Genomic DNA, 25509 nt, shown 5'->3' with positions numbered 1-25509 from the left:
ACCAATGTCCTGTACAGCCGCAACATGACTTCCCAACTCCTGTACTCCATACTCTGACCAATACAGGAAAGCATACCAAACGCCTTCTTCACTATCCTATCTACCTGCGACTCCACTTTCAAGGAGCTACGAACCTGCACTCCAAGGTCTCTTTGTTCAGCAACACTCCTTAAAACCATACCGTTTAAGTGTATAAGTCCTGCTAAGATTTGCTTTCCCAAAATGTAGCACCTCGCATTTATCTGAATTAAATTCCATCTGCCACTTCTCAGCCCATTGGCCCATCTGATCAAGATCCTGTTGTAATCTGAGGTAACCTTCTTCGCTGTCCACTACACCTCCAATTGTATTCACATTAACCAGTGCTGGGAGTTCTCACTACACTCAAGGTAAAGACATTTTTTCTGATTTCTTGGTGATCGCCTCTAATTTTACTCTTTCCCCAAGAGAAAATACTTGCTCTGTGTCTGGTCCATTAAAACCTTTTTTTTTGTTTTTGTATTTTTAAAGACCTCAGACCTCAGCTGTTCCTTTTTTGTTTGAAGAGCATAAAGAGACAGCTGTTCTACTTTGTATTGCATGTCAATTATCCAGCAATTAAATTTGATGCAGGAAGTGGAAGCCTAGTTTTGTTCTATCCATCCTTCTCAATCAGCTGATTAAAATGTTTGACTGAATTATAATGGTACTGTATATCATTTATAAGGGAGTTATGACCTGGAGTGCACTTAAGTTGAATTTGTTTACTTGTTTCTCAGATGCAATTTTAAGGAAATTCGGTTCACTAACAATACATGATTTGTGCATTGCAAATCTACTACCCTTATTTATTTATTTACAGCAAACATGAATTGGTATTTGGAAAGATTGCGTTAATATTAACTGACCAAAGCAAACTGGTAGTTTTGCATCTGGAATTTGCATCTGACCAGTTATAAAAGTAAAACATTTTCATTTTTGCGGTCTTTTCTGATTGACTGAGCAATGCAAATTTACAGACACAATTACATAATTTCTGGGCAATGTTTTGAATTATTTATGCTGCAGCCACCTTCCTAAGGGCAGCAACAAATACTGGCTGAACCAATGACACGCTTATTCTGTGAAAAATATAAGTTTAAAGAAAGGTAGCTCAGACATTACATTTCTGTAGATTGGCTTATAGTAAACTATTGTTCTAAAATGAAGGTGTTTATTACAGTATATGATGTCACGAGGAGAGAAACCTTTGGAAAGCTCGATAATTGGTTGAATGAATTGGAAACCTTCAGCACAAAGCATGGAATTGTAAAGATGCTTGTTGGCAACAAGATTGATAAGGTAAATCTTTTAAAATATTTTAGAAGCTCAGTGATGCTCAGTTTGGGTGCTGCCAGGGCCACTTGGCTCCCGACCTCATTTATAGCCTAGATTCAAACATGGACAAGAGTTGAATTGCAGACATGAAGTCAGACTGGCGCTTGACATCAGACCTGCATTCGACCAAGTGTGGCATCAAGAAGCAATAGCAAACTCGGAAACAGTGGATATTGGAGCAAACTCTCAACTGGTTGGAGTCAAACCTAGCACCTGGGAAGATAGTGATGATTGTCAGTCATCTTCGCTCCAGCATATCTCTGCAGGAGTTCCTCAGGGTAGTGTCCACAGCCTAACCAACCTCAGCTGCTTCATCAATGACCTTGCCTCCCTTATTAGGACAGAAGTGGGGATGTTTGCCGATGTTTGCACAATGTTCAGCATCATTCACGATTCCTCAGATACTGAAGCAGGCAGTATTCAAATGCAACAAGATCTTGACAATATCCAGGCTTGGGCTGACAAGCAGCTGGTGCCATTCATGCCACACAAATGCCAGGCAATGACCATATCCAATAACAAACAATCTTAACGACTGCCCCTCGACATTCAATAGTGTTACTGTTGCTGAATTCCCCACTGTCAATATACTTAAGGTTACCATTGATCAGAAACTCAATCGGACTTGCCACATAAACGCAGTGGCTAAAGAGGAGATCAGAAACTAGGAATACTGCAGCAAGTAACTCCCCAAAGCTTGTCCATCATTCACAAGGCACAAGTCAGGAGTGTGAAGGAATACTTCCCATTTGCTTGATTTGGTGCAGCTACAACACTGAAGATGCTTGACACCATCCAGGACAAGGCAGTCCAACACCACATCTATTATTCCTTCCACTACTGACACTCAGCAGCACTGTCTACTGTCTGCAAGATACACTGCAGACATTCATCAAATATTCTCAGATAACAGTAAGTGGACGGGAGCGGTTCAAGAAGGCAGCTCGCCAACACCTTCTCAATGGCAACTAGGGACCGGCAATAAATCTCAGCAAACCTGAGATTTCCACATCCTACAGGTTAATATTAAAGAAAAAAAGTCAGCACTTTTTTCAAATATTGAGTTGCCAAAGACATTAGTGCTCTCAAATGCCTTTTGTGTGTCATAGTTTGTAGAGCCCTTTTTAAGTGGCAAATGTCTACAATTTATGAATTTGACTTTTTTTGACCACTCTTCAACTCAAAATGTTGAAATCATAAAATTGAAGAAGAAATGGAAAGTATTTGAAGGATATTCAACTTCTAATCTGGTCAATTTATAATCATAAGAACAAAGAATAAAGAAAACTTACAGGCCCTTCGGCCCTCCAAGCCTGAGTTGATCCAAGTTACTGTCTAAACCTGTTGCCCAATTCCTACGTATCAACTCCCCACCTACTCGTGCATCTGTCCAGACGCATCTTAAATGAATCGGCCATGCCTGCCTCTACCACTTCTGCTGGCAATGCGTTACAGACCCCGACCATCCTCTGTGTGAAGGACTTGCCATCTGTATCCCTCTTAAACTGTTTACCTCTCGCCTTGAAAGAGTGACCTCTCATTATTGAATCCTTCACCCTGGGAGAAAGCTTATCTCTATCCACCCTGTCTATACCCTTCATATACCCTCAATCTTCTTTTTTCTAATGAAAATAAACTTAACCTACTCAACCTACCTTCATAGCTAGTACCTTCCATACCAGGCAACATCCTCATAAGCCTTCTCTGCACCCTCTCCAAAGCGTCCACATCCTTCTGGTAATGTGGCAACCAGAACTGTACACAGTATTCTAAATGCAGCCGAACCAATGTCTTGTACAATTTTAATATGACTTGCCAGCTCTTCTACTCAATACCCTGTCCAATGAAGGCAAGCATACTCTTTGCCTTTTTGACCACTCTATCCACCTGTGCAGTAACCTTCAGGGTACAATGGACCTGCACTTCCAGATCTCTCTGCCCATCAACTTTACCCAGGCTCTTCCATTCATTGTATAATTCACTCTAGAATTAGACTTGCCTAAATGCATCACCTTCCATTTGTCTGGATTGAACTCCATCTGTCACTTTTCTGCCAACTCTCCAGTCTATCTATATTGTCCTGTATTCTTTGACAGTCCCTTATGCTTTGTGCTACTCCACCAATCTTTGTGTCATCTGCAAACTTGCTAATCATACCAACAGTGCCCTCTTCCAGATCACTTATGTATATCACAAACAACACTGACCCCTGTGGAACACCACTGGTCATCTTTTCTCCATTTTGAGAAACTCCCTTCAACTACTACTATCTGTCTCCTGCTGCTCAACCAGTTCTTTATCCACCTAGCTAGAGCACCGTGCACACCATATGACTTCACTTTCTCTATTAGTTTACTATGGGAAACCTTATCGAATGCCTTACTAAAGTGCATAACAAGATGTTATTTATTTCCCACAGTACATACAGGCTTTGAGTCCATCCAAGGCCTCCCCTTATTCTGCTGATTGTGCAGTCCAGACTGCATTCTTGTTTGTATCACTCACTTCCTGGCCTGGGTCTTTTGAGTACATGTGCCTAACCTTCAAATACTGCTTACATTTATTCTACTGAAACATTTTGAACTGAAACTATATTTCACCCTTTTCAGCTTTAACCCTTGCATTCCTTATGCAGCAAATGTGATCCATAGGCTAAAGAGTTTTTTTTTAAAGATATTTTTATTAGAAATTTAATATTTTGACAGATTTACAAAAATAAACAGAACTTTCAAGCACAAACATTAATATAAAAATAGATCTTAAATATATAATCATCAAAATTCAAAGGAATGATACTAAAGAAGAAAGAAAAACAATGAAACTCAGTTAACTACTAATCTAATCCACAATTATCCAGAGTGTATAGTTGAGTCACTTACATCCTTCAAACAAGAGAAAATGTTCTCTAATACACTCATAACAGTATAATAAAAAGGAAACTATTTCCAAACAATAAGAACAAAAAAAAAACATGTTTGAATGGAGATCCTCCCCCTTGTTCTCAGGGGGCCTTACTTCCTTTCTAAAGGTCCACCATATCCTCTCCCAAACAGTGTCCCACCCTTGACCCGGGCGCTCCTTTATAGGATTTAGATATAATACCGAGCTAGAGTTAACAGTGAGCGCCCCACCCCCACCCCTCCCCACCCATACCTGAGTATATCTGATAGCATCAATGCCACGTACAAACACACATAACTATAAAATTACAACTCCAACAGATTACAGTTAAGTATAATAACATAAAATAGCAAGGGAAGACAACCCTGCTCCCAGAAGCAAAAGTAAAGTAAAGTATCCACTTCTCCCCACGGAGTGTGGAAGAGGCAAGCCAACATAAATTGTCTCTTACGATTTATTTAAACGAGTCTAAAAGTTCCTTAGCCTCTTCTGGTGATCTAAAATTATACTCGGATCCTTCGTGGGTAAAGCATAACGTCGCTGGGTAGCGTAAGGTGTATTGAATATTTAAGTTCCTTAGACATTTCTTCACCTCATCAAACGCCTTCCTCCTTCGTGCCAAAGCCGGGGAGAAGTCCTGAAATAACATAATCTTGGATCCTTCATGGATCATGGCTTTAGGATCCTTTCCAAGATTTCTGGAGGCATCCAGGAGTATCTGCCTCTCCCTATAACTCTGCAGCCGGAACAGGACCGGGCGTGGGCGCTGGTTTGGGACAGATCCGCGTACTGCGACCCGGTAGGCCCACTCCACCCTTACCCGGTCAGTTTCAGCCCCCAGGTTTAAAAGCTGGGGCAGCCATCGCTCCAGAAATACTGCTAACTGTCCCTTCTCTTCTTGTTCAGGGAGGCCCAGAAGACGGATATTCTTTCTCCGATTTCTATTATCCAGGTCATCCATGTAGATTTCAAAGGCCCGGACTCTCTGCTCCAGAGCTTGCACCTGTTCTGCAGCTGTTTGTGCTGCAGCCTCGGAGGTCGTGGCCTTTAGCTCCGCCCCCTTCACTCGGCCCTGTAATTCCTCTAGAGCCTGGCTGTGTTTCTGCAGCTTTTCTTCGAATGAGTTCCATCTCTGTCTGGATTCTGCGATGAAATTGACGAGTGTCGTTTCCAGCCTGGCAATCATCTCTTCAAGGCCTGTTTTTACATCAGCTGCAGCCGGAGGAGGAGAGGAGGGTGGGGGAGGGGTCTTTGTTTTCTGAGAGCTGCGGGATCCCTTTGGTTTACTCATTATCCACTTAATATTAAACTGCTTAAATATAATAGTAAGCAGCTAATTAAGGTTAGAAAATGTTTTTGGGTGGTTTGGTAAGTGTGGTGGGGGTGAGTAACTCACTTTACCCAGGTTTTGGGAAGAGCTCTGTAAACTCAGACTTGCTGAGTCGCCGCCATCTTGGATCTCCCGGCTAAAGAGTTAAGAGACAGTCTGGGAGAAGGATGGCATTGTTGAAGCCTTGGAAGAACCCTCGATGAAACGAAAAGATGCTTGCTTTTTGCAGGAAAGGAATAGTTGACGAGCTTGCATTTTTATGCACGCTGGGTGTGGAAAGAAGAATTTGTAATATTTTAAAATATCCAGCTGAAGTGGATAGAAACCAAGAGTTAACTTTCTTTGATACTCTAATAGCTATAATGGATCACTTCATTTGTGTTCATTCAATTAAATAAAGCTGGTTGTGAAGCCAGTTTTTGCATTGTTTAGAAACTTGGCTGAAGTTAGAAGGTAATTATAGTGGCAGAGTTGTGAATGTAATTTTTCATGCTAGCCAAATAACACTGGTTACTTCATTGGTGCTGGAGACTATGTGCAGCATGATGGCTCAGTGGTTAGCACTGCTGCCTCACAGCACTAGGGACCTGGGTTCAATTCTAGCCATGGGCAATTATCTGTGTGCAGTTTGCAAATTCTCCCTGTGTCTATGTGGGTTTCCTCCGGGTGCTCCGGTTCTCTCCCACAATCCAGGTTAGGTGAATTGGCCATGCTAAATAGCCCGTAGTATTCAGGGATGTGTTGGTTAGGTGTATTAGTTAGGGGAAATGTAAAGTAATAGGGGAATGGGTCTGGGTAGCATACTTTTCGGAGGGTCAGTGTGGACCTGTTGGACCAAATGGCCTGTCTCCACACTGTAGGGATTCTATGACTTCTGTAACAGGAGAATAAAACATTGTGCCATTTTCCATCATACCTTTTCACTTGCAAATTCAAATGCAGACTTAGTGCTCTTTAACATTGATAAATCTACTTTGTTCAGTAAATTTTGGTCTCCATTGATAGCTTTAAAAATTGTCTAAAACTTCCTTTTCTTTTTGTTAGCAAAACCGTGAGGTTGACCGGAATGAAGGGCTGAGGTTTGCCAGAAAACATTCAATGCTTTTTATCGGTAAGCTCTATTTTTTTGGCCGTTTTTATTTCTTGCTCTTTTACATTTCCAGTTCTATTTTTGCCAGTTCAGTTTTCACCTCATGCCTCGAGGCATTGATTCCTTGACATGGCCATGTTCCATATGGTCTGACCACCCTCTAGTTCTCAAATGACTGATCGTTGTTGGCAAGCCCCAATGGTGAATCTTCAGTTATTTTAAAGATAGGAAGAAGGTTAAGATGAAAGGCATTGTGTTGAGCTAAGTTCAATCCTGTCTTCCCTGATGTTCTCCAGTGCGTGTGTCAGTGTCGATCTTCCAATAATCATTGCAGTTCAGCAAGTTGGTACCTTTCTATGATCATTTCCCCTTTTCCCTTACTTCAGCACGGGAATCCTGGGAACATCGTTGTTACATTCCTATTGTTCTTCCTGAGATTCACTAACATGGCTATGAAGGAAGAGATTTACAAAGTACTTGGAAGTGCATGGTAAAATGGGGCTGAGTCAATGCAGCTTCACCAAGTGGAGGTCATGCCTGACAAATCTGTTAGAATTTTTTGAGGAGGTGACAAGCAAGTTAGACAAAGGAGAGCCAGTGGATGTGATCTATTTCTAGAAGGTCTTTGACAAGGTGCTTCACAGTAGGCTGCTAAATAAAATAAGAGCCCATGGTGTTAGAGGCAAGGTACAGGCATGCATGATGGATTGGCTGACTGGCAGAGGGCAGAGAGTGGGGACAAAAGGGCAGCCAGTGACTAGTGTTGGGACCATTCACACAGACCTGAATGATCTGGACAGAGGAGCTGATGGCATTATTGCTAAGTTTGCAGATGACACAAAGGTAGGTGGAGAGACAGGTAGTGTTGAGGATACAGCGAGGCTGCAAAAAGATTTGGATAGGCTAGGAAAATGGGCAAGGAATGGAATAAGATGTGGGAAAGTGTGAGATTTTGCACTTTGGGAGGAAGAATAAAGGCAAAGACTATTTTCTAAATGCAGAAAGATTTGTGAAGCATGAAGAGACTCGAGAAAATCCTGAAGAAGGACTCCTAAGGCTAACATGCAAGTTCATTTGGCAGTTAGGAAGGCAAATGCAATGTTAGCATTCATTACAAGAGGACTAGAAGACAAGGAAAGGGATCTATTGCTGAAGCTCAAAGGCTTTGATCAGATTGCATTTAGAATATTGTGAGCAATAATGGGCCTATATCTAAGGAAAGATATGCTGGCATTGGAAGGGGTCCAGAGGAGGTTTATGAAAATTATCCCAGGGATAAGGGTTTGTCACATGAGGAGCGGTTGAAGGTTCTGGGTCTGTACTCTATGGAGTTTAGGAAGATGAAGGGGATCATATTGAAGCTGACAGAATACTGAGAATGAACATGGAGAAGATGTTTATACAAGTAGGAGAGACTAGGATCCAAGGGTACAGTCTCAGAGTAAAGGGCTAATCCTTTAGAGCTGAAATGGGGGGTAATTTCTTCAGCCATAGAGTGGTGAATCTGTCGAACTCATTGTCACAGAAAGCTGTGGAGACGAGTCATTTGAGTCTATTAAGATAGAGAGGTCCTTGATTGGGAAGGGGATCAGGTGTTACAGGGAGAAGGCAGGAGAATGGAATTGAGAAACCAACCAGCCATGATCGAGTGGTAGAGCAAACTTGATTGTCTGAAGGTCTTATCGCTCTGAGTGGGACATGTAACCCACAACTTTCCTAGTCTGTGTCAGCACTGTCAAATAGGAGGAATTGTTAAATCAAAGGAGCTACAAAGTTAATTTAGAGTTCCATTGGATTTGGTTAAATAGCTGATGTCATTTTGAGGTGGAACCTGAAATCATTGGAGCATTTCAAAACAAGGCAGTAAAGTAATCCTATCACTTTCAACATTGGGAAGAACGGAGCAGTGGCTGTTGGACATGTATCTTTGTTTGGCTCTCTTTGTTGTGATCCCTGCATCTTTATAGTAGCCCATGGGGAATGGAGTCTACAATACTTTGGTCTACTTGGTAGAGATTTTGAGAGTCAAGAGGGAAAGTGGGGGCTGCTGGACAGTCAGAGTCAAAGTGTGGCACTGAAAAAGCACAACAGGTCAAGCAGTAACCAAGGAGCAGGCGAGTTGACATTTTGGGGATGTTGAACGTTCCTGATGAAGGGCATATGCTTGCAACATCAATGCTGCTAGACCTGCTGTGCTTTTCCAGCCACACACTCTTGTCGATCTTGAGAATTAAGTACAGTTAATAAGACTTTCTCTCATGCAGTCGCACTATATGCATATTACATAAGAAGAACTTCTGTCTTCTTGTCTCTCTTGACGTCATTACACTGGGTAGTGCTCAGTGTGTTCTTCCTGATGTTAACCTTTTCAGATCCTTATGCCAAAAAATCAGCTATTCTTTCTTCATGCTACTACTGAAGTCTAAAAATGGAGAGGCAAGTTTAGTTGAGATTATGAAACAAAAATAGAAATTACTGAAGAAATTTAGCAGGTGTGGAAACATCTGTTGAGAGGAAGATGAGTCAAAGTCTTGAAATGTTAACTCTGCTTTCTCTCTGAGTTTCTCCAGCAAGTTTTGCCTTTGTTTCTGATTTACAGCATCCACAATGTTTTTCTTGTTTAGTTGAGATGATATTATCATCTGGATTTTGCTCCATTCACCTTGATTCATTTAGGGATGGGTAATTAAATTCTGGTTTAGTCAGAAATGCCCACATTCATTTATAAATTAAAGCAAATACCTTGAGAAGTCTGAGAGGAATTTTCCTGATTAGTTTTCTGAATTAAATGCAGATTTTCTTTTGCATCTCTTTTGCTAGGGGTTAAATGAATGATGTGAAATTCGTGATTGATTAGGATTTTTTTTTGTGTGTAAATTGCTATGAATGCAGCAAGAAGGAAAAAATATTCACTGTAGTAAAACTTGCCTTTTATGTTCATTTTATTCTTTCCTGTTGGGAAATGCCTAATTATTTGATTGCTGTTTCCCCAGAGGCCAGTGCTAAGACCTGTGATGGAGTGAACTGTGCATTTGAAGAAGTGGTAGAAAAAATTCTACAAACACCAGGACTATGGCAGGCTGAGGGACACAATAAAAACGTGAAATTATCTGAAAGCACATCCAGTCAGGGTGGAGCATGTAGTAGTTTCTGCTCCCTGTTGTAAATGAACTGGGACTGTCTCACTACGTAATACTGTTACTATGTCAACAGTAGTGACTCTTGGTCTACAAAGGCGGGAAGCTGCTGTGATCTTGGACCTCTGACAATGAAAGCAATATGAGATAAGACAGCTTATTGCCTTAATGAGGTCTTTTTTTTTGCATACTTCTCTTGACAGATTGACATGTATTCTACTTTTTAATTTGGTTTCTCTGTCTTTACATATGTTATTTTAACTTAACAGCAGAAATTATGGAAGTGGAATTCCTATTGATCTGACTCATTGCTTTAATGCATTTAAAAATGGAAGCCTGCGGAATGGTGAATTGGCTAAGTTATAGGGACCAATATTGTCAATGGCTCAACGTTCTTTCAGAGATATCAATTTTTAAAAATGTACTGTTCATCAGGAGCAGGATAACAAAGTTTTTAAGCTTCCTCTGTCTTGCCTTTTATGCTTAATTTCAGGTGACCCTCGGATATGGGATCTTTTAGTCACTTTTCATCCTCAGCACACAAAAGAGAATAATACATTCAGATTTGATGTGCTGGGAGTTGCTGTGTTGAGGGGGCACATTTTGAATTCAATCGTGGGACCATTTTCCGTTATATTGTTCCTCTGCGTGAATACCAAGGCACCTCCAATCTTTTTCTAGCCCTCTGGTACAAAGTTATCTTGCAGTGCCATGAGTTAATAATTGTAATTTTATGTTGTGCAACAACTTGTTGTTAAGACTAAATAGTAGGGTGGTTTTCCCACCAATAAATGTTAGATTTGAAAGGGCTATTATGAAGAGTTGACCTTTTGAATACAGTGAGTGTTCTGGCTTCATCGGATGTATGCACTCATTCTGTATAAGTTTGTTTACAGTATTTAGTTTACTTTAAATCACATTCCTGACTAGGGAGGATGAAAATAACACTATTATAGTCAATTGCAATGTGATCTTTTCACATCACCTATGACTTGTCAGCTCTACCTTGAATAACCGAATATGCAGAGCTCCTATATGTAACCTGATCCGTTTTTAATCATTGAGTAAATTATGTGTTAAACTGCATAATTTCCACACTAAATGTAACCTAATTATTAATATTCTTCGACATGATGTATCATCTGTTTTGTATGACATGTGCAGGTTTAAGTGGGATAACAGTATTTGCAGATTTCTTTCTAGAACAGGAAAGAAACTATAAAAAAAATTCCAAGAATACTTAAAATAATCAGATTTAATAAACAGTGACTGCCTTAATCTCTTGTTTTTTTGATTCTTGTGAATGATTTTGTTTTGAATGAATTGCCTTTTGTTGTAAGGTTGGCCTTCTAGATTATTATTCCACTGATGTGATCACACGGAAAGATGAATTCACTAATGAAGCAGACCTTTCTAGAAAAAAGCATGCGAGTGCTAATTGAGCCAGGAAGGTGTTGCTGGTTTGGGGTATGTGTTAGAAGCTGAATCCACAAGTGTATGCTATACTCTGAAGTAACCTGTACAAAAAGAGGAGCAGATTGCCAAACTTCTGACTCATAATTGCTGTCAAGAGATATGAAAGTCCTCAATATTAATCACAATAAAATGGAACATTCCAGCTGCTGGTTGATGCAAATAGCAATACAAACTGTCGGTGGGAGTTTGCCACCAAGATGTTGGTTCAGAAGCTCCAAAGTAAATGCCAGGTCTGCAAGGGAAGTGTTCACAGAGATTATCCTGCACTACCCAGCAGTGAACAACATTGTGAGTGGCACTGGTGGCAGACCTTATCTTTTGGAACATTTGGTTGTTCAACAATCAAAAAAAAGGGTAGCAAGTGAAATCGTCTGACCCCACCCAATTTGTCAGTGTGTTCTCAACAATTCTTGCAGATGGAAAGGCGATCGATGTAACTATAGCACGAAAAGTAACACATTTTACATTAATCTTACTATATAAGATGGAATTGCACATGCAATCTATTGTGCATTATTAAATCCCAGTTCTAACTAGCTAAACCTGTTATTGCAAATCTGCCTTTTCCTTTGTAAGATGGTATTTCTTCTGAAGTGGAAACTGGGTGGGGGGGGGAACCTACTGAGTACCCACACATTCCTCCACATGATGTCCGTTTCTGCCTGCATGTGACTTACTCCTGATCTGAGCTTGCAAGACGTTCTGAATTAAGTGCTCCAGCAGCACTTTTAACCTTTCTCTGAGCAGCATGAAGGTTATGCTGAGGTTAAAATGTAATCGCCACCCAGAAACAAAGTAATTTTCTCACAGGCTTCCAAAGTTACAGGAAATTGTGCAGCGCTTTTACTTCTCGTGACCCTTTTTAAGGAAAAGGCAATCAGCATGGTGCTTTGTTCAACCTGTCTGATGAAGGAAATGTGGACTACAGACCATCATGTAAAATGTTTGAATTTATTAGAGTGCAAGAGTGTGGGTGAACCCATAGCTTTTTAAGGCAAAATTTTAGTATCTTTGTGGGATTAAAGTTTGTATATGATTGGCATGTCAAAAGTGACATATCTAGTGTGATGGATCGTGGTTGGGTCTTATTTCCGATCATGCCTTTTTTAAAAAAAGATTAGATTCCCTACAATGTGGAAACAGTCCCTTTGGCCCAACCAGACCATACAAAGGGTAACTCACCCAGACCCATTTCCCTCTGACTAATGCACCTAGCATTATGGGTGATTTAACCAAGTCACCTGACCTGCACATCTTTGACTGTGTAAGGAAACCCACCCAGAAACAGAGAGAATGTGCAAACACCACACTGACAGTCTCCCAGGGCTAGAATTGAACCTGGGACGCTAGTGCTATGAGGCAGCAGTGCTAACCCAGTGAGCCATTGTGTGACCCTAATTTTGATGCTGTAGTTGGCCAGTTTATAATGCTAGATTTGTAAATAGTCTCTTGTGTCACTTACCAGGACCATTGTTTATTAACTTTGTTTGTGAAACACAATGGGTTGCAGAGACGTTGGGATTTAATGGCAGGACTAACAGAAAACTGCGACCTACAGTAAGCTCATGAAAAAAAGGAAACATCTTTCTTTTTTGAAAAGGTCTCTGTGCACGGTCCTGATTTTTTTTTCCAGAAGTCAAATAACTTCTCCAGTAAATTTTAGAGAGTGAGCAATAATACAGGATTGTACACATCCCTCTAGCTCTATAGAAGTACCGTAATTATAGACAATGTGATGCCAACCACTACTAGCTTGCAATTAGGGTTGTTTGCTGCCATTGTGAATCTTAACAAGAAGAGGTCCTCATTTAAACAAGATATCGTTTATTGCATGACTGCCATCAGGTTTAAACTACATGTTAAGATAGACTTTGTTTACTCTGACTCTGAAACTTGGGATATAGCTCTTCACTCTTTAAAGTCGTACACTGTTCTGTCTTTTTCCTCACCAAGACCACCTGACATCATCAGATTAAGTCAAACTTAATGCCATGGCTAATATTAACACTCTTTCAGCCAGCCAGAAGGTCGCTGTCCATGGTAATCTTCCACTGCTGTCCTGGGGGAGCAATGGTCTCGTTCGGCCTGCTTCCAGCATGTAGACAAAAAGTAAATGAGATTGTTGTTCTTGCTGGCTAAGCTTTATCTAATGCCTGATTTCTGATTCAGTACACAGTCAAACAAGGACATTGTGTATATGCAGTTCATGAGTTGAAATTATAAGAAAACCAGAATTGTAAACTCTGCTGAGGGAGTAGACATTGAGATGAATTCTTATAATATCAAACATGTATGTATTTGCAACTGGATCCCTTTTGAAGGTGGGAATTGAATGTGTTGTTATGGTATCTTTTATATTTGAAGCTGAAAACCATATTTGACTGATGTTGGCATCAGAAGAAAAACAAAGTAATGACGACCATGTAACCTCTGGATTGCTGTAAAAGCCCATCAGGTTCATAAATGCCCTCTTAGGGAACAAAATTTTCCACTCTTACCCAGTTTGGCTTCCATGTTACTTTGGACCCACAGCCAGGAGTTTAGGTGACCTTTACTCTCTGATGAAGCTAAAAGTTATTTACTTGACAAGATGGATGCTCACCACTACTCAGGCAATTGTGGTTGGTCAATAATATTGGTCTACCAATCAAACTACTCTGAAAGGGTGTTGTAGAAGAAGGCCTTTTAGGACCCTTTTATATGTATGAACTAGAATACAACTTATAAATGGTGATACAAAAAGGATCTCGGCCTTGACTTGAAATCCTTTACTGGACATTGATGTCATACATTCAATAATCCAGATGCTAATGTTTATTATAAATCTAGGTAATTCAGCCTTGATCACTTGAGTTGAAAGAGTTATCATGACTTGATTTGCTATTGCATTGTCTTTATAGAAATTCCAACCTACGTAAATGTTTTTGTAGCCAGAGAGTTATTCGAAACTGCTTTGTAATCTCATTCAGTTTTCAGACAGCATGCTGGTGGAAACTGATTGGTCAATCTCATTTTGCCATTATGCAGCTGCCCTGGTGCCTGTTACCTTTGTTGGCTCAATAGCTAACATTTGGTTCAGAGTAGTTTCTGTTTTGATTGAAGAAAACTTAAGACTTGACCGCATGTTTGGTGCAAAGTGGGTCCCTTCCAATATATAACTAAGTTTGATTCTCACAATTCAAGAACAATGTATATGGCTCCTTTTCCTTTATTCATTCATGGGATGAGTGTGTTGCTGCCTAGGCCAGCATTTATTGCCCCTCCCTAATTGGCCAGAGGACATTTAAGAATCAACCATATTGCTGTGGTCTGGAGTCATATGTAGGCTAGACCAGGTTATAACTTAAAGACTTCCAAGTGAGCCAGACATATGTCAATGAGGCCTGGAAACAGGCTGGCAATTTCCTTCCCTAAAGGACATTAGTGAACCAGATGGGCTTTTCCTGACAATGGTCAATGTTAGAATGTTATTTCCAGATTTTTTATTGAATTCCAATTTCACCATTTGCCCTTGTGGGATTTGAACCTGGGTCCACAAAAATGTGTATTGCCTATTTCAATGCTTTTTGTCATATGGTTTTATACCCACACCTAAGAGTTTGAATTCAAAACAAACTGATCAAGGAGAAGGCAAGATCAAGAACTGTATCCAAGCTTAGACTTGTTTAGAATTCTGTTTTTTGCATTTTTATGTGCAATACAACTGTACATAATAGTCTGAGGTAGACGAGGCTTTATTCTCATTGTTACAATGTTAAGAGATTATTCCTTGAACAACTTCTTCCATCTCCTCTCTAACTAACTCTACCCACTCTACTTATTGCAATATATTTACGCCCAGTGGGAAGAAGCTGCCTGACATCATTGCAAGGTTGCTACATGAATGAATCTTCAGTCTAATGGTGGCAACAAATGTTTGATGACTGAAAGGAAGCATTGAACTTTAGAATTTTGTTAACGCACGCTGAACAAAAAGACTTGTTTGATTATTTGAAATCTTGTGTTGACCTTGAAATGAACCCTGTTAAATACAAACTGCATTTTCTAAAGCACCATACTTGGTATAAACTGAGACTGGCTGCAGAATGCTTGAGGTCATCTAAATATTTTGCATGTTGCTATTATAGGCTAGTGATTTTATAAAAACACAACATCCCTGATTTTTAACTCTGAATGTGCTGTGAGCAGGGAACGAGATGAAACATGCTTAGAGTAGTGCTGGAAAAGCACAGCAGGTCAGGCAGCATCCGAGGAGCAGGAAAATCGACGTTTCAGGCAGGAGCCCTTCGTCAGCAAGATGAAACATGTCTAATAACCAACAATGAGGCCCAGGCTGGTTCTGTTTCCAGGCCTCATTGACATACGTCTGGCCCACTTGGAAGTTATAATGCCATTGTAGGAGGTCATTTGACCCATCATCTCCATACCAGTTCTCTGTACACTAAAACAGTTAGCCTCATTCCCCTGTGGTGTCCCTATAGTTGTGCAAGTCTATTTCATTCAAGGGCTCATCCAATTTTTTTTTTTTGGGTTGAAGTCAGCGATTTCACTTTGTCCATTTGTGTAAGCAGCAGAATCCTGGTGTAGTTATTGTGACGTGATCAGCCAAGAGGACCTCAAAGGAGGAGTTTTCTGATTGGGGCTGTTTATCTGGTCACATCAGGAAGCCCTGGCTGCTAGATGTGAGAAACAAAACTCACATATTAATAAATTTCAGTCCAAGTCAAATTCTGAAGCCGCGAATTTTATTGATACGTACTTGCATGAACAGGTGCCTAATGAGTAAGCACACTGATCTGAGGGTTACATTCTGATTTCTGCTGTTCAGCTGAGTCTCTCGGTCCTCCCCTTTCAACCCATAGGCTACGCGCTATAGTAAAAGTAACCAATCACAAGCTCTAGCTTCGCTCCACTTTTGTCTAGTTTCTCTCCGTCTCTATTTACTTCTCCCATTACTCTAAGCCTGTCACCCCTTACTCCTATTTATCTCATTCCTTATATGTGACTATCCTGGCATAGTTTGCTGTCTTTGTGCAATCATCCTGCCAAACTAAATTCCATCAGTTGACCACATCCCTCCTGAGACTGGCATACTACTCTCCTGTTACTGATACATCCCGTTACACGGTCGCTCTGCCCTATTAGTCATAGATAATTTGGCCTGTTTTTGCTTCTCCTATTTAATATGTGCATGCGTAACCTAATTTTATAATGTAAGCTTGCGCAGAAATAACACCTGTTCCCTTATTCTGCACAATTTTAACCCTATACCTTACATAGATAAGGACAGGAGTGTCAGAATTGCCCTTTGATGTGAAGGGCACTGCTTGTCACTGGCCACTTGGGTGTTTTCTTTCTTCCTGATGGTAGAAACTGAATAAAGATTCATGCACCTTGTGTCTTACACCTGCACACACACACACACACACACAACATGGGTGCGGAGGGAAAATAAGCACTACTGCAGTTAGGCAGTAGTGTAGGGGTAAAGAAAATAAAACATTGATGTCAGGAGATCTGACTCTGAGAGCTGGCTCTGAGGGAGCTGGATCAGGATCAGGGACTCTCCATGTGTTAATGAAGGGTGACTTGGTGATGGAATACCGGCCTCTGTGGAGTTATTTCAAATAAAGGACGGGAGTGTCAGCCATCTGGCTTCGAGGGAGATGAATCAGTGTCAAGGACTCTCTACATTTAAAGAAAAGGAGACTTGGTGATGGGATACCAGCCTCTCTGCAGTTATTTCAGTGACCGTTGATATCTTTGAGTAACCTTGACCAATGAACATAGAATAGGGCACATCAGCTGAGAGAGATGAATGCATGGTTTAGACACTAATGTGGGAGAATTGGGTTCTACCTTCTGGGGCACTGGCATCAATACTGAGGAAAGTAGGGGCTGTATCATTCTCACAGTCTTCATCTGTGTGGGATGGTGTCTGGGGAGCTGTATAACTAGGAAGATCGAGAGGCTTTTGAACTGGAGGCAAGTGATCAAATTTGGCAAAATGTGATGAAGAGTCGAGGGGAAAAGAAAGCAAAGAGAAAAAAGGACAGGAGTGTCAGACATTCCTGATATTCTGACAGCTGGCTCCGAGGGAGCTGGGTCAGTGTCAAGGACTCTCCACATGTAAATAAAGGGAGGCTTGGTGATGGGATACCGACCTCTGTGGAATTATAGAAAGAAAAGAAAAAAAGGACAGGAGTGTCAGATATTCCTGACATTCTGACAATGGCTCTGCGGGAGCTGGATCAGTGTCAAGGTCTTTCCACGTGTAAATAAAGGGGGACTTACTGACTGGGTACTGGCCTCTGTGGAGCTATTTTATCAGGCGCCCGTGTAAATAGATTATCATTCTCATCTTTTCTGTATTTCTTGACCAACACTTTTAATTCTATGTACCCCGTGTTCTTTATATAACCAGCTAATGGCAACAGCTTTTTAGATAAAGTAGATTAGCCTGTTATAAACTTGTATGTTCTATCAAATCTTCTCTCAACCACCTTTTGCTCCTGAGCAGACAACACTAGCTGCTTCAACCTCACCTTTCAGCTTAATTTTCGGAACACTGGAACCGTGCTGGTAACTATCCTCTATACCCTTTTAAGGACAGTAAGATCTTCCCTGAAAGTCACCTTGAGGAAAAAGTACACATAAGGGGTGAGATGCAGCAGAAAATATTGCAGTGAGGGAGGCAGTAGCATAGTGGTAATGTCACTGGAATGGTAATCTGGAGACCCAGGCTAATGTTCTGGAGAGATGGTAAATGGTGACATTTGAATTCAATAAAATCTGGAACTTCAAAAATAAAAATAAAGCTAGTCTAATGGAGACCATGTAACCACTGTCAATTATCATTAAAAATTGATCTGGTTGACTAATATCCACCATCCTTACCCGATCCAGTCTACACATGACTGCAGATCCACTACAATGGGGTTGATTCTTATCTAACCTAAGACAGCCAATCAATTCAAAGGTGATTAAGGAGGCTAACAAATACTGACTCTGCCATCAATGCCCACATCCCACATAACTTTATGATTAATTTTTTTTTAATCTTATCAAGATTAAATACTTTTGGGCCATCCACCATAACAAGATCTATGGCCAGAACAGACACTGTGGCCATTTCACATCAGGGGCCAGAAGTGACTGGGTCAAGAGGCAACTAAAGTGTAAATCCTTTTGCATAACTGCAACCCATTGATTCCCCAGAATTAAAATCAAGCCCCAGTCATTTTATTTATTCTTTGTGGAAGTTCTTGTCCCTCCAAAGAGAGAAAAACAACTCGTCGTTTCTCAGCTCATTGTTCTTCCTGACTGGATGAGAAAGCTCCAGTCTGGATATGCACATGTGAAGAAAGGCCCCATTATCTTTGGGCAGGCATCTTCGCTAGCTGCTTGAGAGAGCAGATTAAAATTGCACCAACCGCCTGACTGCTTTTGGAGGGTCTGTAACCTACGCCATTTTATTTGCTTTTCTCCTCCCCCAGTCATTTTTTGGGTGTGTAAAAACAAAATACAATTTCCACCATTTGTATCATGATGTCGTAAATTGAAGCATCAGCAACTCTACAATTAATGTTCGACATGGATGTGGATGGTGGAATGGGAAGACCTATGTTTGGTTAATCTGCGGAGCAAGGTTTACTCCCATCAGTTGTTATGCTCAGAAGGGAATGCCTTTATTTTATTTTTGCTTCTCTCTGAACACATGCACCTCCCTTGTGTGTGAAGTGGGATCAGCCATTCTTACTTTCAAAAAAACATACTGGCAAGGAATGTGTTATTAAGGTATCAAACTAACAATAGAGGCTTTTATGACCCATTGGTTTAGCACAAAGGAATAGCCTGTTAAAATGAATGGAGGTTTTGTTCACACTGGATAGGCAGGTTTAATAACATGGTTTAAAAAGAAGTGTGATGTGTAAATTATGCCTTTCAGCCATCCGAGTGTTGTAAATCAAAATGTCATTAGGTTACAAACAGCCAGGGTTGAATTTTGCTTTCAATAACATCACATTGCTAACCAAATTCTATCCTTGCTTGCAAAGACATACCTGATTGCGGTCTCAGCAATACATTAAATGACCTCATCTGAAATTCACTTCCTTAAACCTCTCCACCTCTAAATTCCAAATCCTTCTCTTAGTGACTTTGCTTTCTCCACCACATCTGGTCTCCTTTTGTTAACATGCATTTTCAAATTTCTTCATTCATCTCTAGAAATATAACTTGATGTTCAGTAATCCAGGTTTGAAACAAAATCCTAACACATGTCAGATCTAACATTTAACTTGTTAGTTACCAAAATATTTGTGTTATTACTAATACTTAGTGATAGTTGGCTATTGACCACCCCATCACACCCCTTCTCTTTATTTTTGTATTTAATTCTCCTGATTGACATTTCTTTTCATTGCTGTTAATTTAAGGGTATTATATTTTTCTGGATGCAGAAGTCTTTTTTGGTGAAAATTGAGAGTCTACTTCAGTTTCTAATAATTCTTGCCTACTCTTTATGTATGGCAGAAATATAGTTCTTCGTGCTTTGCTACAGGGCTATTGAATCTAATCTGAGTTATCTGTGTTCTAAACCTTTTTGCTCAGCTCACAATGCTGGGAGGACTTTTTTTTTTACAAACCAACACTGATGTCTCAATGTCAGAACCTGTTTAAAATTGCTGAACTCTTCTCCACAAAAGCAGTTGTTTGTCAATATGTTTTAACTTTTTTTTAGTGCTATATCTCCCTCTAGTGCATTTACTATTGCATTGTAATTCCAACTATTAGTCATATGTTTATTTCACAAACTGTTCATTTTTCATAAGATTGTTGACTGTCTATTGTCTGAGTTGGAGGTGCTCAGACTACTCTTTCTTCTCAATAGTCCATCCATGATGTGAGATCATTATTATCTATGTACATCTTAAATAAAAGCAGATGTTCTTACAAATCAGCATTCAACAGTCCTTCTCAGTTTATCAATAATCCTGCCTTCTTCATTCAAACCTTTCTTCGAAAGTTATAGTTAAAAAAAATTCCTGAGCACTTTATCATTACTATACCACTAGCAGTTACAATTAAAAGATTGGACCTGAAGCTTGCAGATAATTGTAAATAAGTTTCCTCTGCGCCATTTTGCATCTTCGTACTATCTGACAGGGAAGGAAAATTTCCAGTGGCGAGCACTGGTAGATCAATTAAAGACACATGATATGCTGAATAGAACACTTTTGTAAATCAAATGTAACAAATGGACGTGCCAGTGCAGAAACAACAGGAGACCTCATTTTGAGTTTGGACGTGATGATCCTCACCAGAATTAAATGACACACAAAACCTGCAATGGCAGGTTTGATTTCAGCAATGTGAAAATATAGCTGCAACTCCAAGTTGAATGCAGTAAATCAACATTTATGAAGTCAATGTCTTTTAAATTTTATCACTTCAGAAAGATTAACTTCATGACAATGAGAATATATTTAATGAGTCCAGATGGAGGATAATAAGCTGAGGGTGACCTACAGAAATCCTAGGATATTGAAAATCCTTTTTGAAAACGGTGTTGATTATGATATTGGTCAAGGCTTTCAAGTTTTCAATGATCCAGGCACAGCTTTTAGAGTTCAGTTTTATAATTTATATCTGTACAATATTGTAAAGTGGTGTCCAATGCCTTGAAATGTTTCCTATCCATATGTCTTCCACCTCCTATAGAATATTCAAGGATTTTTTATTTGATTATCTGCATTTTCAGCCTTATGTTGCACTTGCATTTTATTTCCACAATAATCATTGCAAAGTGTAATATTTTTGTGGGCCGTGGATGCAGAATTTAAATTGTTGGGGAATTGCTGTCTCTTTCTTCACTGAAAGAACTACAGCTGTTGCTTCAGATTCTTTTGATTGTTTTGAGACATTGGGATTTTTAATCTGTTTGAAGTTTTGTGTAAATTAGTAGGCACATGCATTTCATTCAGCAGCAGCAGTAAGCGATGGTCCAGGCTTTGTTCATATTGAGGAGAAAAAAGAATGTACCCAACTGTACCTATCTTCTTCCTGACCTCTCCACCCCCACCCCACTCCGGCCTATCACCCTCACCTTGACCTCCTTCCATCTATCGCATCTCCAATGCCCCTCCCCCAAGTCCGTCCTCCCTACCTTTTATCTTAGCCTGCTGGACACACTTTCCTCATTTCTGAAGAAGGGCTTATGCCCGAAACGTCGATTCTCCTTGGATGCTGCCTGACCTGCTGCGCTTTTCCAGCAACACATTTTCAGCTCTGTACCCAACTGAACACAAGGATTGGTGAAACAATAATGTGGGTACTCCATTTGAATGTAAAACTATACACTATAGATTTACTAGGAAGCTAAGGGTGCTACATCCAGTCTCTACCCTGTTTACTGACAGACTACGAGTCATGGGGTTAACATATCACATCATGTCAAGTTGCGTAACGCTTGATGTACAGGTCATTCTGCTATAATTCATGTTTTATCAACACGAATTTGGTGTAACACGATTGATGTTTTGGGGCCGTTGTTTCTAAAGCGTAAATTTTTAACGTGTTTTGGCTGTAATGCGATTACAGTGCCAACACTTTAATCTCTGTTTCTAAAGCATGATTTTTCTACAATGGAGGGTTGCACAAGAACGCAACCATAGCATTATAGAAGCATTGACTGTAATTTAAAAATAGCCCTTTAAAGTTATCCACACGTCTTATAGTATTCCTTTATTTCTCACTATTTACCATAAAGAAACAAACTATTTATGTGACCACGAAACAAAATAATAATGCATCAAAATAAATTTTAATGCAGGAATAAATTTGCAAGTCTTTGAAATGTAATGATGGTTTGCTTATCCATCTGGATATCATTACAGTGATCTTTGCTGGAGGATGCTGTCTGTTTGCAGAATGCTTGAAAGGGTTTATTTTTGTTTGAGTTACATCTTAGACCATGTTTTTATTGCATTTTGGTGATTCGGTGTTCTTGGTTGTAGTATTATTCTGATTTGGCATTCCATTTGTTGTTGATATTTGATATGATCTTGATTAAGGGTGTATGCTGACACTTTTTGTTAGATTCCACTTGCCATCACTTCCAGTCTTCAAGTTGGTTCGTTTGTTAACCTCATGCCAGTCATGGACATCTTTCTCTGTTAAAAGTGAAATGTTTCACCATACTGTGGAGAGTATTGATGAGTGATTTCTGGGTAGGTTTGTCTGCACTTGTTTGCCAAATTGCAATTCTGTATTGGTTCCACAGTCTGAAGAAGTGTGCACATTTGGAATGATTTCGAGGTGCCGGTGTTGAATTTGGTGAACAAAGTTAAAAATCACACAACACCAGATTATAGTCCAACAGATTAATTTGGAAGCACTAGATTTTGGAACACTGTTCCAACCACCTGATGAAGGAGTAGTGGTCTGAAATCTAATGCTTCCAAATAAATCTGTTGGACTATAACCTGATGTTGTATGATTTTTAACATTTGGAATGAGTATAGTATTCTGTTCAAACAATGGCATGCAGCACATGGGTTGCATAGTAGATGGTGGTATTTTCCCAGATGACCCCTGCTTACACCATGTGACATTTGACACCCCTGTCAGTAAGAAGTAACAGGTAAGTGCTGTTTGAGGTAGTTTTCTGCCATTAATCTTTTTTGACTTGGCAGAGGATACACTACCATACATATCTACAAAAGAGAGACTGTGCTTGGATAACAAGACTGTTTAATGCAATAATTGCTACTAAATTTGGTCAGGCATCATTGCCAAGATTTTAGAGAGATGGATTGAAAAGTGTGGCGCTGGAAAAGCACAACAGATCTGGCACATCTGAGGAGTGTGTGTGTGTGTGAGTGTGTGAGTGTGTGTGTGTGTGTGTGTGTGTTTGGGGGAGGAGGGCGGCAGGGGGGTGGGTGGGAAGCTGAGGGAAATGGGTGCTGAGAGATAAAACAGTAGGATGGAGTTGGGGCTGGGCAAGATAACTGGGATGGCAATCGGTTGATTCAGGTGGGGGGGGTGATGGTGATTGGTTGGAGGGAAGGGTGAAATGGATAGGTAAGAAGGAAGATGGATAGGTGGGACAGTTCAAGAGGATGGTGCTGAGTTGGATGGTTAGATCTGGGATGAGGTTGGGGAGGGGAGATGAGGAAACTGGTGAAATTGACGTTGATGCTGTGTGTTTGGAGGGTCTCAAGGTGGAAGATGAGGCGTCCTTCCTCCAGGAGTTAGGTGGCTTGGATTTGGCAGTGGAGGAGGCCCAGGATTTGCATGTCCTTGGCAGAGTGGGAGTGGGAGTTGAAGTGGGGTTATTTAGTGCATGTGTCCCAGAGATGTTCCCTGAAATGATCTGTGAGTTGGCGTCCTGCCTCCCCAGTGTAGAGGAGACCACATCAAGAGCAATGGACAAGTAAGTAAGGTGTTTGCAAGTGCAGGAAAATCTCTGCTGGAAGAATCCTTAGGGGCCTTGGATAGAGGTGAAGCGGGGAAGATGTGGGCTACAGGTTTTACACCTCTTATAGCGACAAGGGAAGGTGCTGGGAGTGGAGGATGGTTTGGTGGGAGGCATGGACCTAACAAGGGAATTGTTGAAGTTATGGTCTCTGAAGAAAGCTGATAGGGTGGAGAGCGAAGTATATCTCTGGTGGTGGGATCTGACTGTAGATTGTGGACATGGTGGATGACAATGCACTGCATCTGGAAATTAGAGGGGTGGAAGGTGAGGACCAGGGGGTTCTTCCCTTGCTGCGGTTAGAGGGGTGGTGTTCAAGGGCAGAGCTGCAGGTAGTGGAGGAGATGTGTTGCAGGCATTTTTAACCATGTGGGAGGGGAAATTATGGTCCTTGAAATAGGAGGCCATCTGGGATGTCTTGGAGTGGATTGCTCCTCCTGGGAGCAGATACGGTAGAGGCAGAGAAATTGGAAATAAGGGATAGTGTTTTTACAGGTTGTGGCGTGGGAGAAGATGTAGTCCAGGTAGCTGTGAAGTCAGTGGGTTTGAAGTAGATGTCCATGTTGAGTCGGTTGCCAGAGATGGAGACAGAGAGGTCCAGGAAGGGGAGGGAGGTGTCCGAGATGGTCCAGGTGAACTTGAGATCAGAGTGGTAGTTATTTGTGACATTGAACAGTTCAACTTCTTCATGGGAGCACGAGGTGGTCATCAATGTAGTGGAGGAGAAGGTAGGAAATGGTGTCAATGTAATTGCAGAACCTGGACTGTACAACGTACCTAACAAAGAGACAGGCATAACTGGGGCCAATGTGGGTGTCTATGGTTACTCCTTTTGTCTGAAGGAAGTGGGACAATTCAAAGGAGAAGTTGTTGAGGTTGAGGACCAGTTCAGCCAATCAAATGAGTGTGTCGGTGGAGGGGTACTGGTTGGGTTGGCGGGAGAGGAAGAAACAGAGGGCTTGGAGGCTTTTGTCATGGCGGATGGATGTATACAGATACTGAATGCCTGAAGCTGAGGCATTGGGGACAGAGAACCAAAAGTCTTGGAAGATGGGAGGGTATGGATGGTGTCCTGAATGTGTGTGGGGAGTTCCTGGACCAAGGGGGATAGGACGGTGTCAAGATATGAGGAGATAGATCCAGTGGGGCAGGAGCAGGTGGAGACAATAGGTTGAGGGGAACAGTCAGGTTTGTGAATATTGGGTAAGAGGTAGAGCCAGGCGGTGTGGGATTCCAGGACTATGGAGTTGGACGCTGTGGTTGGGAGATTCCCTGAGGTGATGAGGTTGTGGATCATCTGGGAGGTGATGGATTGGTGATGTGAGTTGAGGTTGTGGTCAAGGGGGTAGTAGGAGGAGGTGTCCTGGCTTCAATGGTGTAGAGGTCGGTGCATCAAACCACCACTGTGCCCCCTCCTTGTCCACTGGTTTAATGGTGAGTTTGGGGTTGGACCAGAGGGAGTGATGGGCTGCGCTTTGTGAGTGTGGGGTGTTGGAGTGGGTGGGATGGATGGACAGGTTAAGGCAGTCAATGTCACGGTGACAGTTGGAGATGAAGAGATTGAGGGCAGGTAATAGACCAGCATGGAGCTTCCAAGTGGATTGAGTTTGTTGGAGATGGGAGAAGGGATCCTCAGAGGTGGAAGCGGCGGTAGAAAACAGACCTTCTTTACTCTCTCTGAAAGCTGGAATAGAACTGTCAAGTTCTGACATTTTAATCATCCTGTTATGACCGAAGCTGT

The 25509-nt window shown here is 41.0% G+C and overlaps 1 protein-coding gene across 1 annotated transcript in view; it reads left to right on the top strand.

Moving 5' to 3' along the window:
- LOC132830994 (ras-related protein Rab-18-like) overlaps positions 1–11092 on the top strand; it is a 29074-nt gene extending 17982 nt beyond the window's left edge. The window contains exons 5-7 of the mRNA XM_060848999.1: positions 1202–1320; positions 6632–6698; positions 9671–11092. Coding sequence (XP_060704982.1) covers positions 1202–1320; positions 6632–6698; positions 9671–9843 — 359 coding nt within the window. The 3' untranslated portion in view covers positions 9844–11092. The remainder of the gene's footprint in view (positions 1–1201; positions 1321–6631; positions 6699–9670) is intronic.
- Positions 11093–25509: the final 14417 nt, after the last annotated feature.

This window comes from Hemiscyllium ocellatum, chromosome 32, assembly GCF_020745735.1.
Source record: "Hemiscyllium ocellatum isolate sHemOce1 chromosome 32, sHemOce1.pat.X.cur, whole genome shotgun sequence".
Taxonomy (NCBI): Eukaryota; Metazoa; Chordata; class Chondrichthyes; order Orectolobiformes; family Hemiscylliidae; genus Hemiscyllium; species Hemiscyllium ocellatum.
Note: the sequence above shows the minus strand (reverse complement) of the source record. Positions and strands in the feature narration are given on the sequence as shown.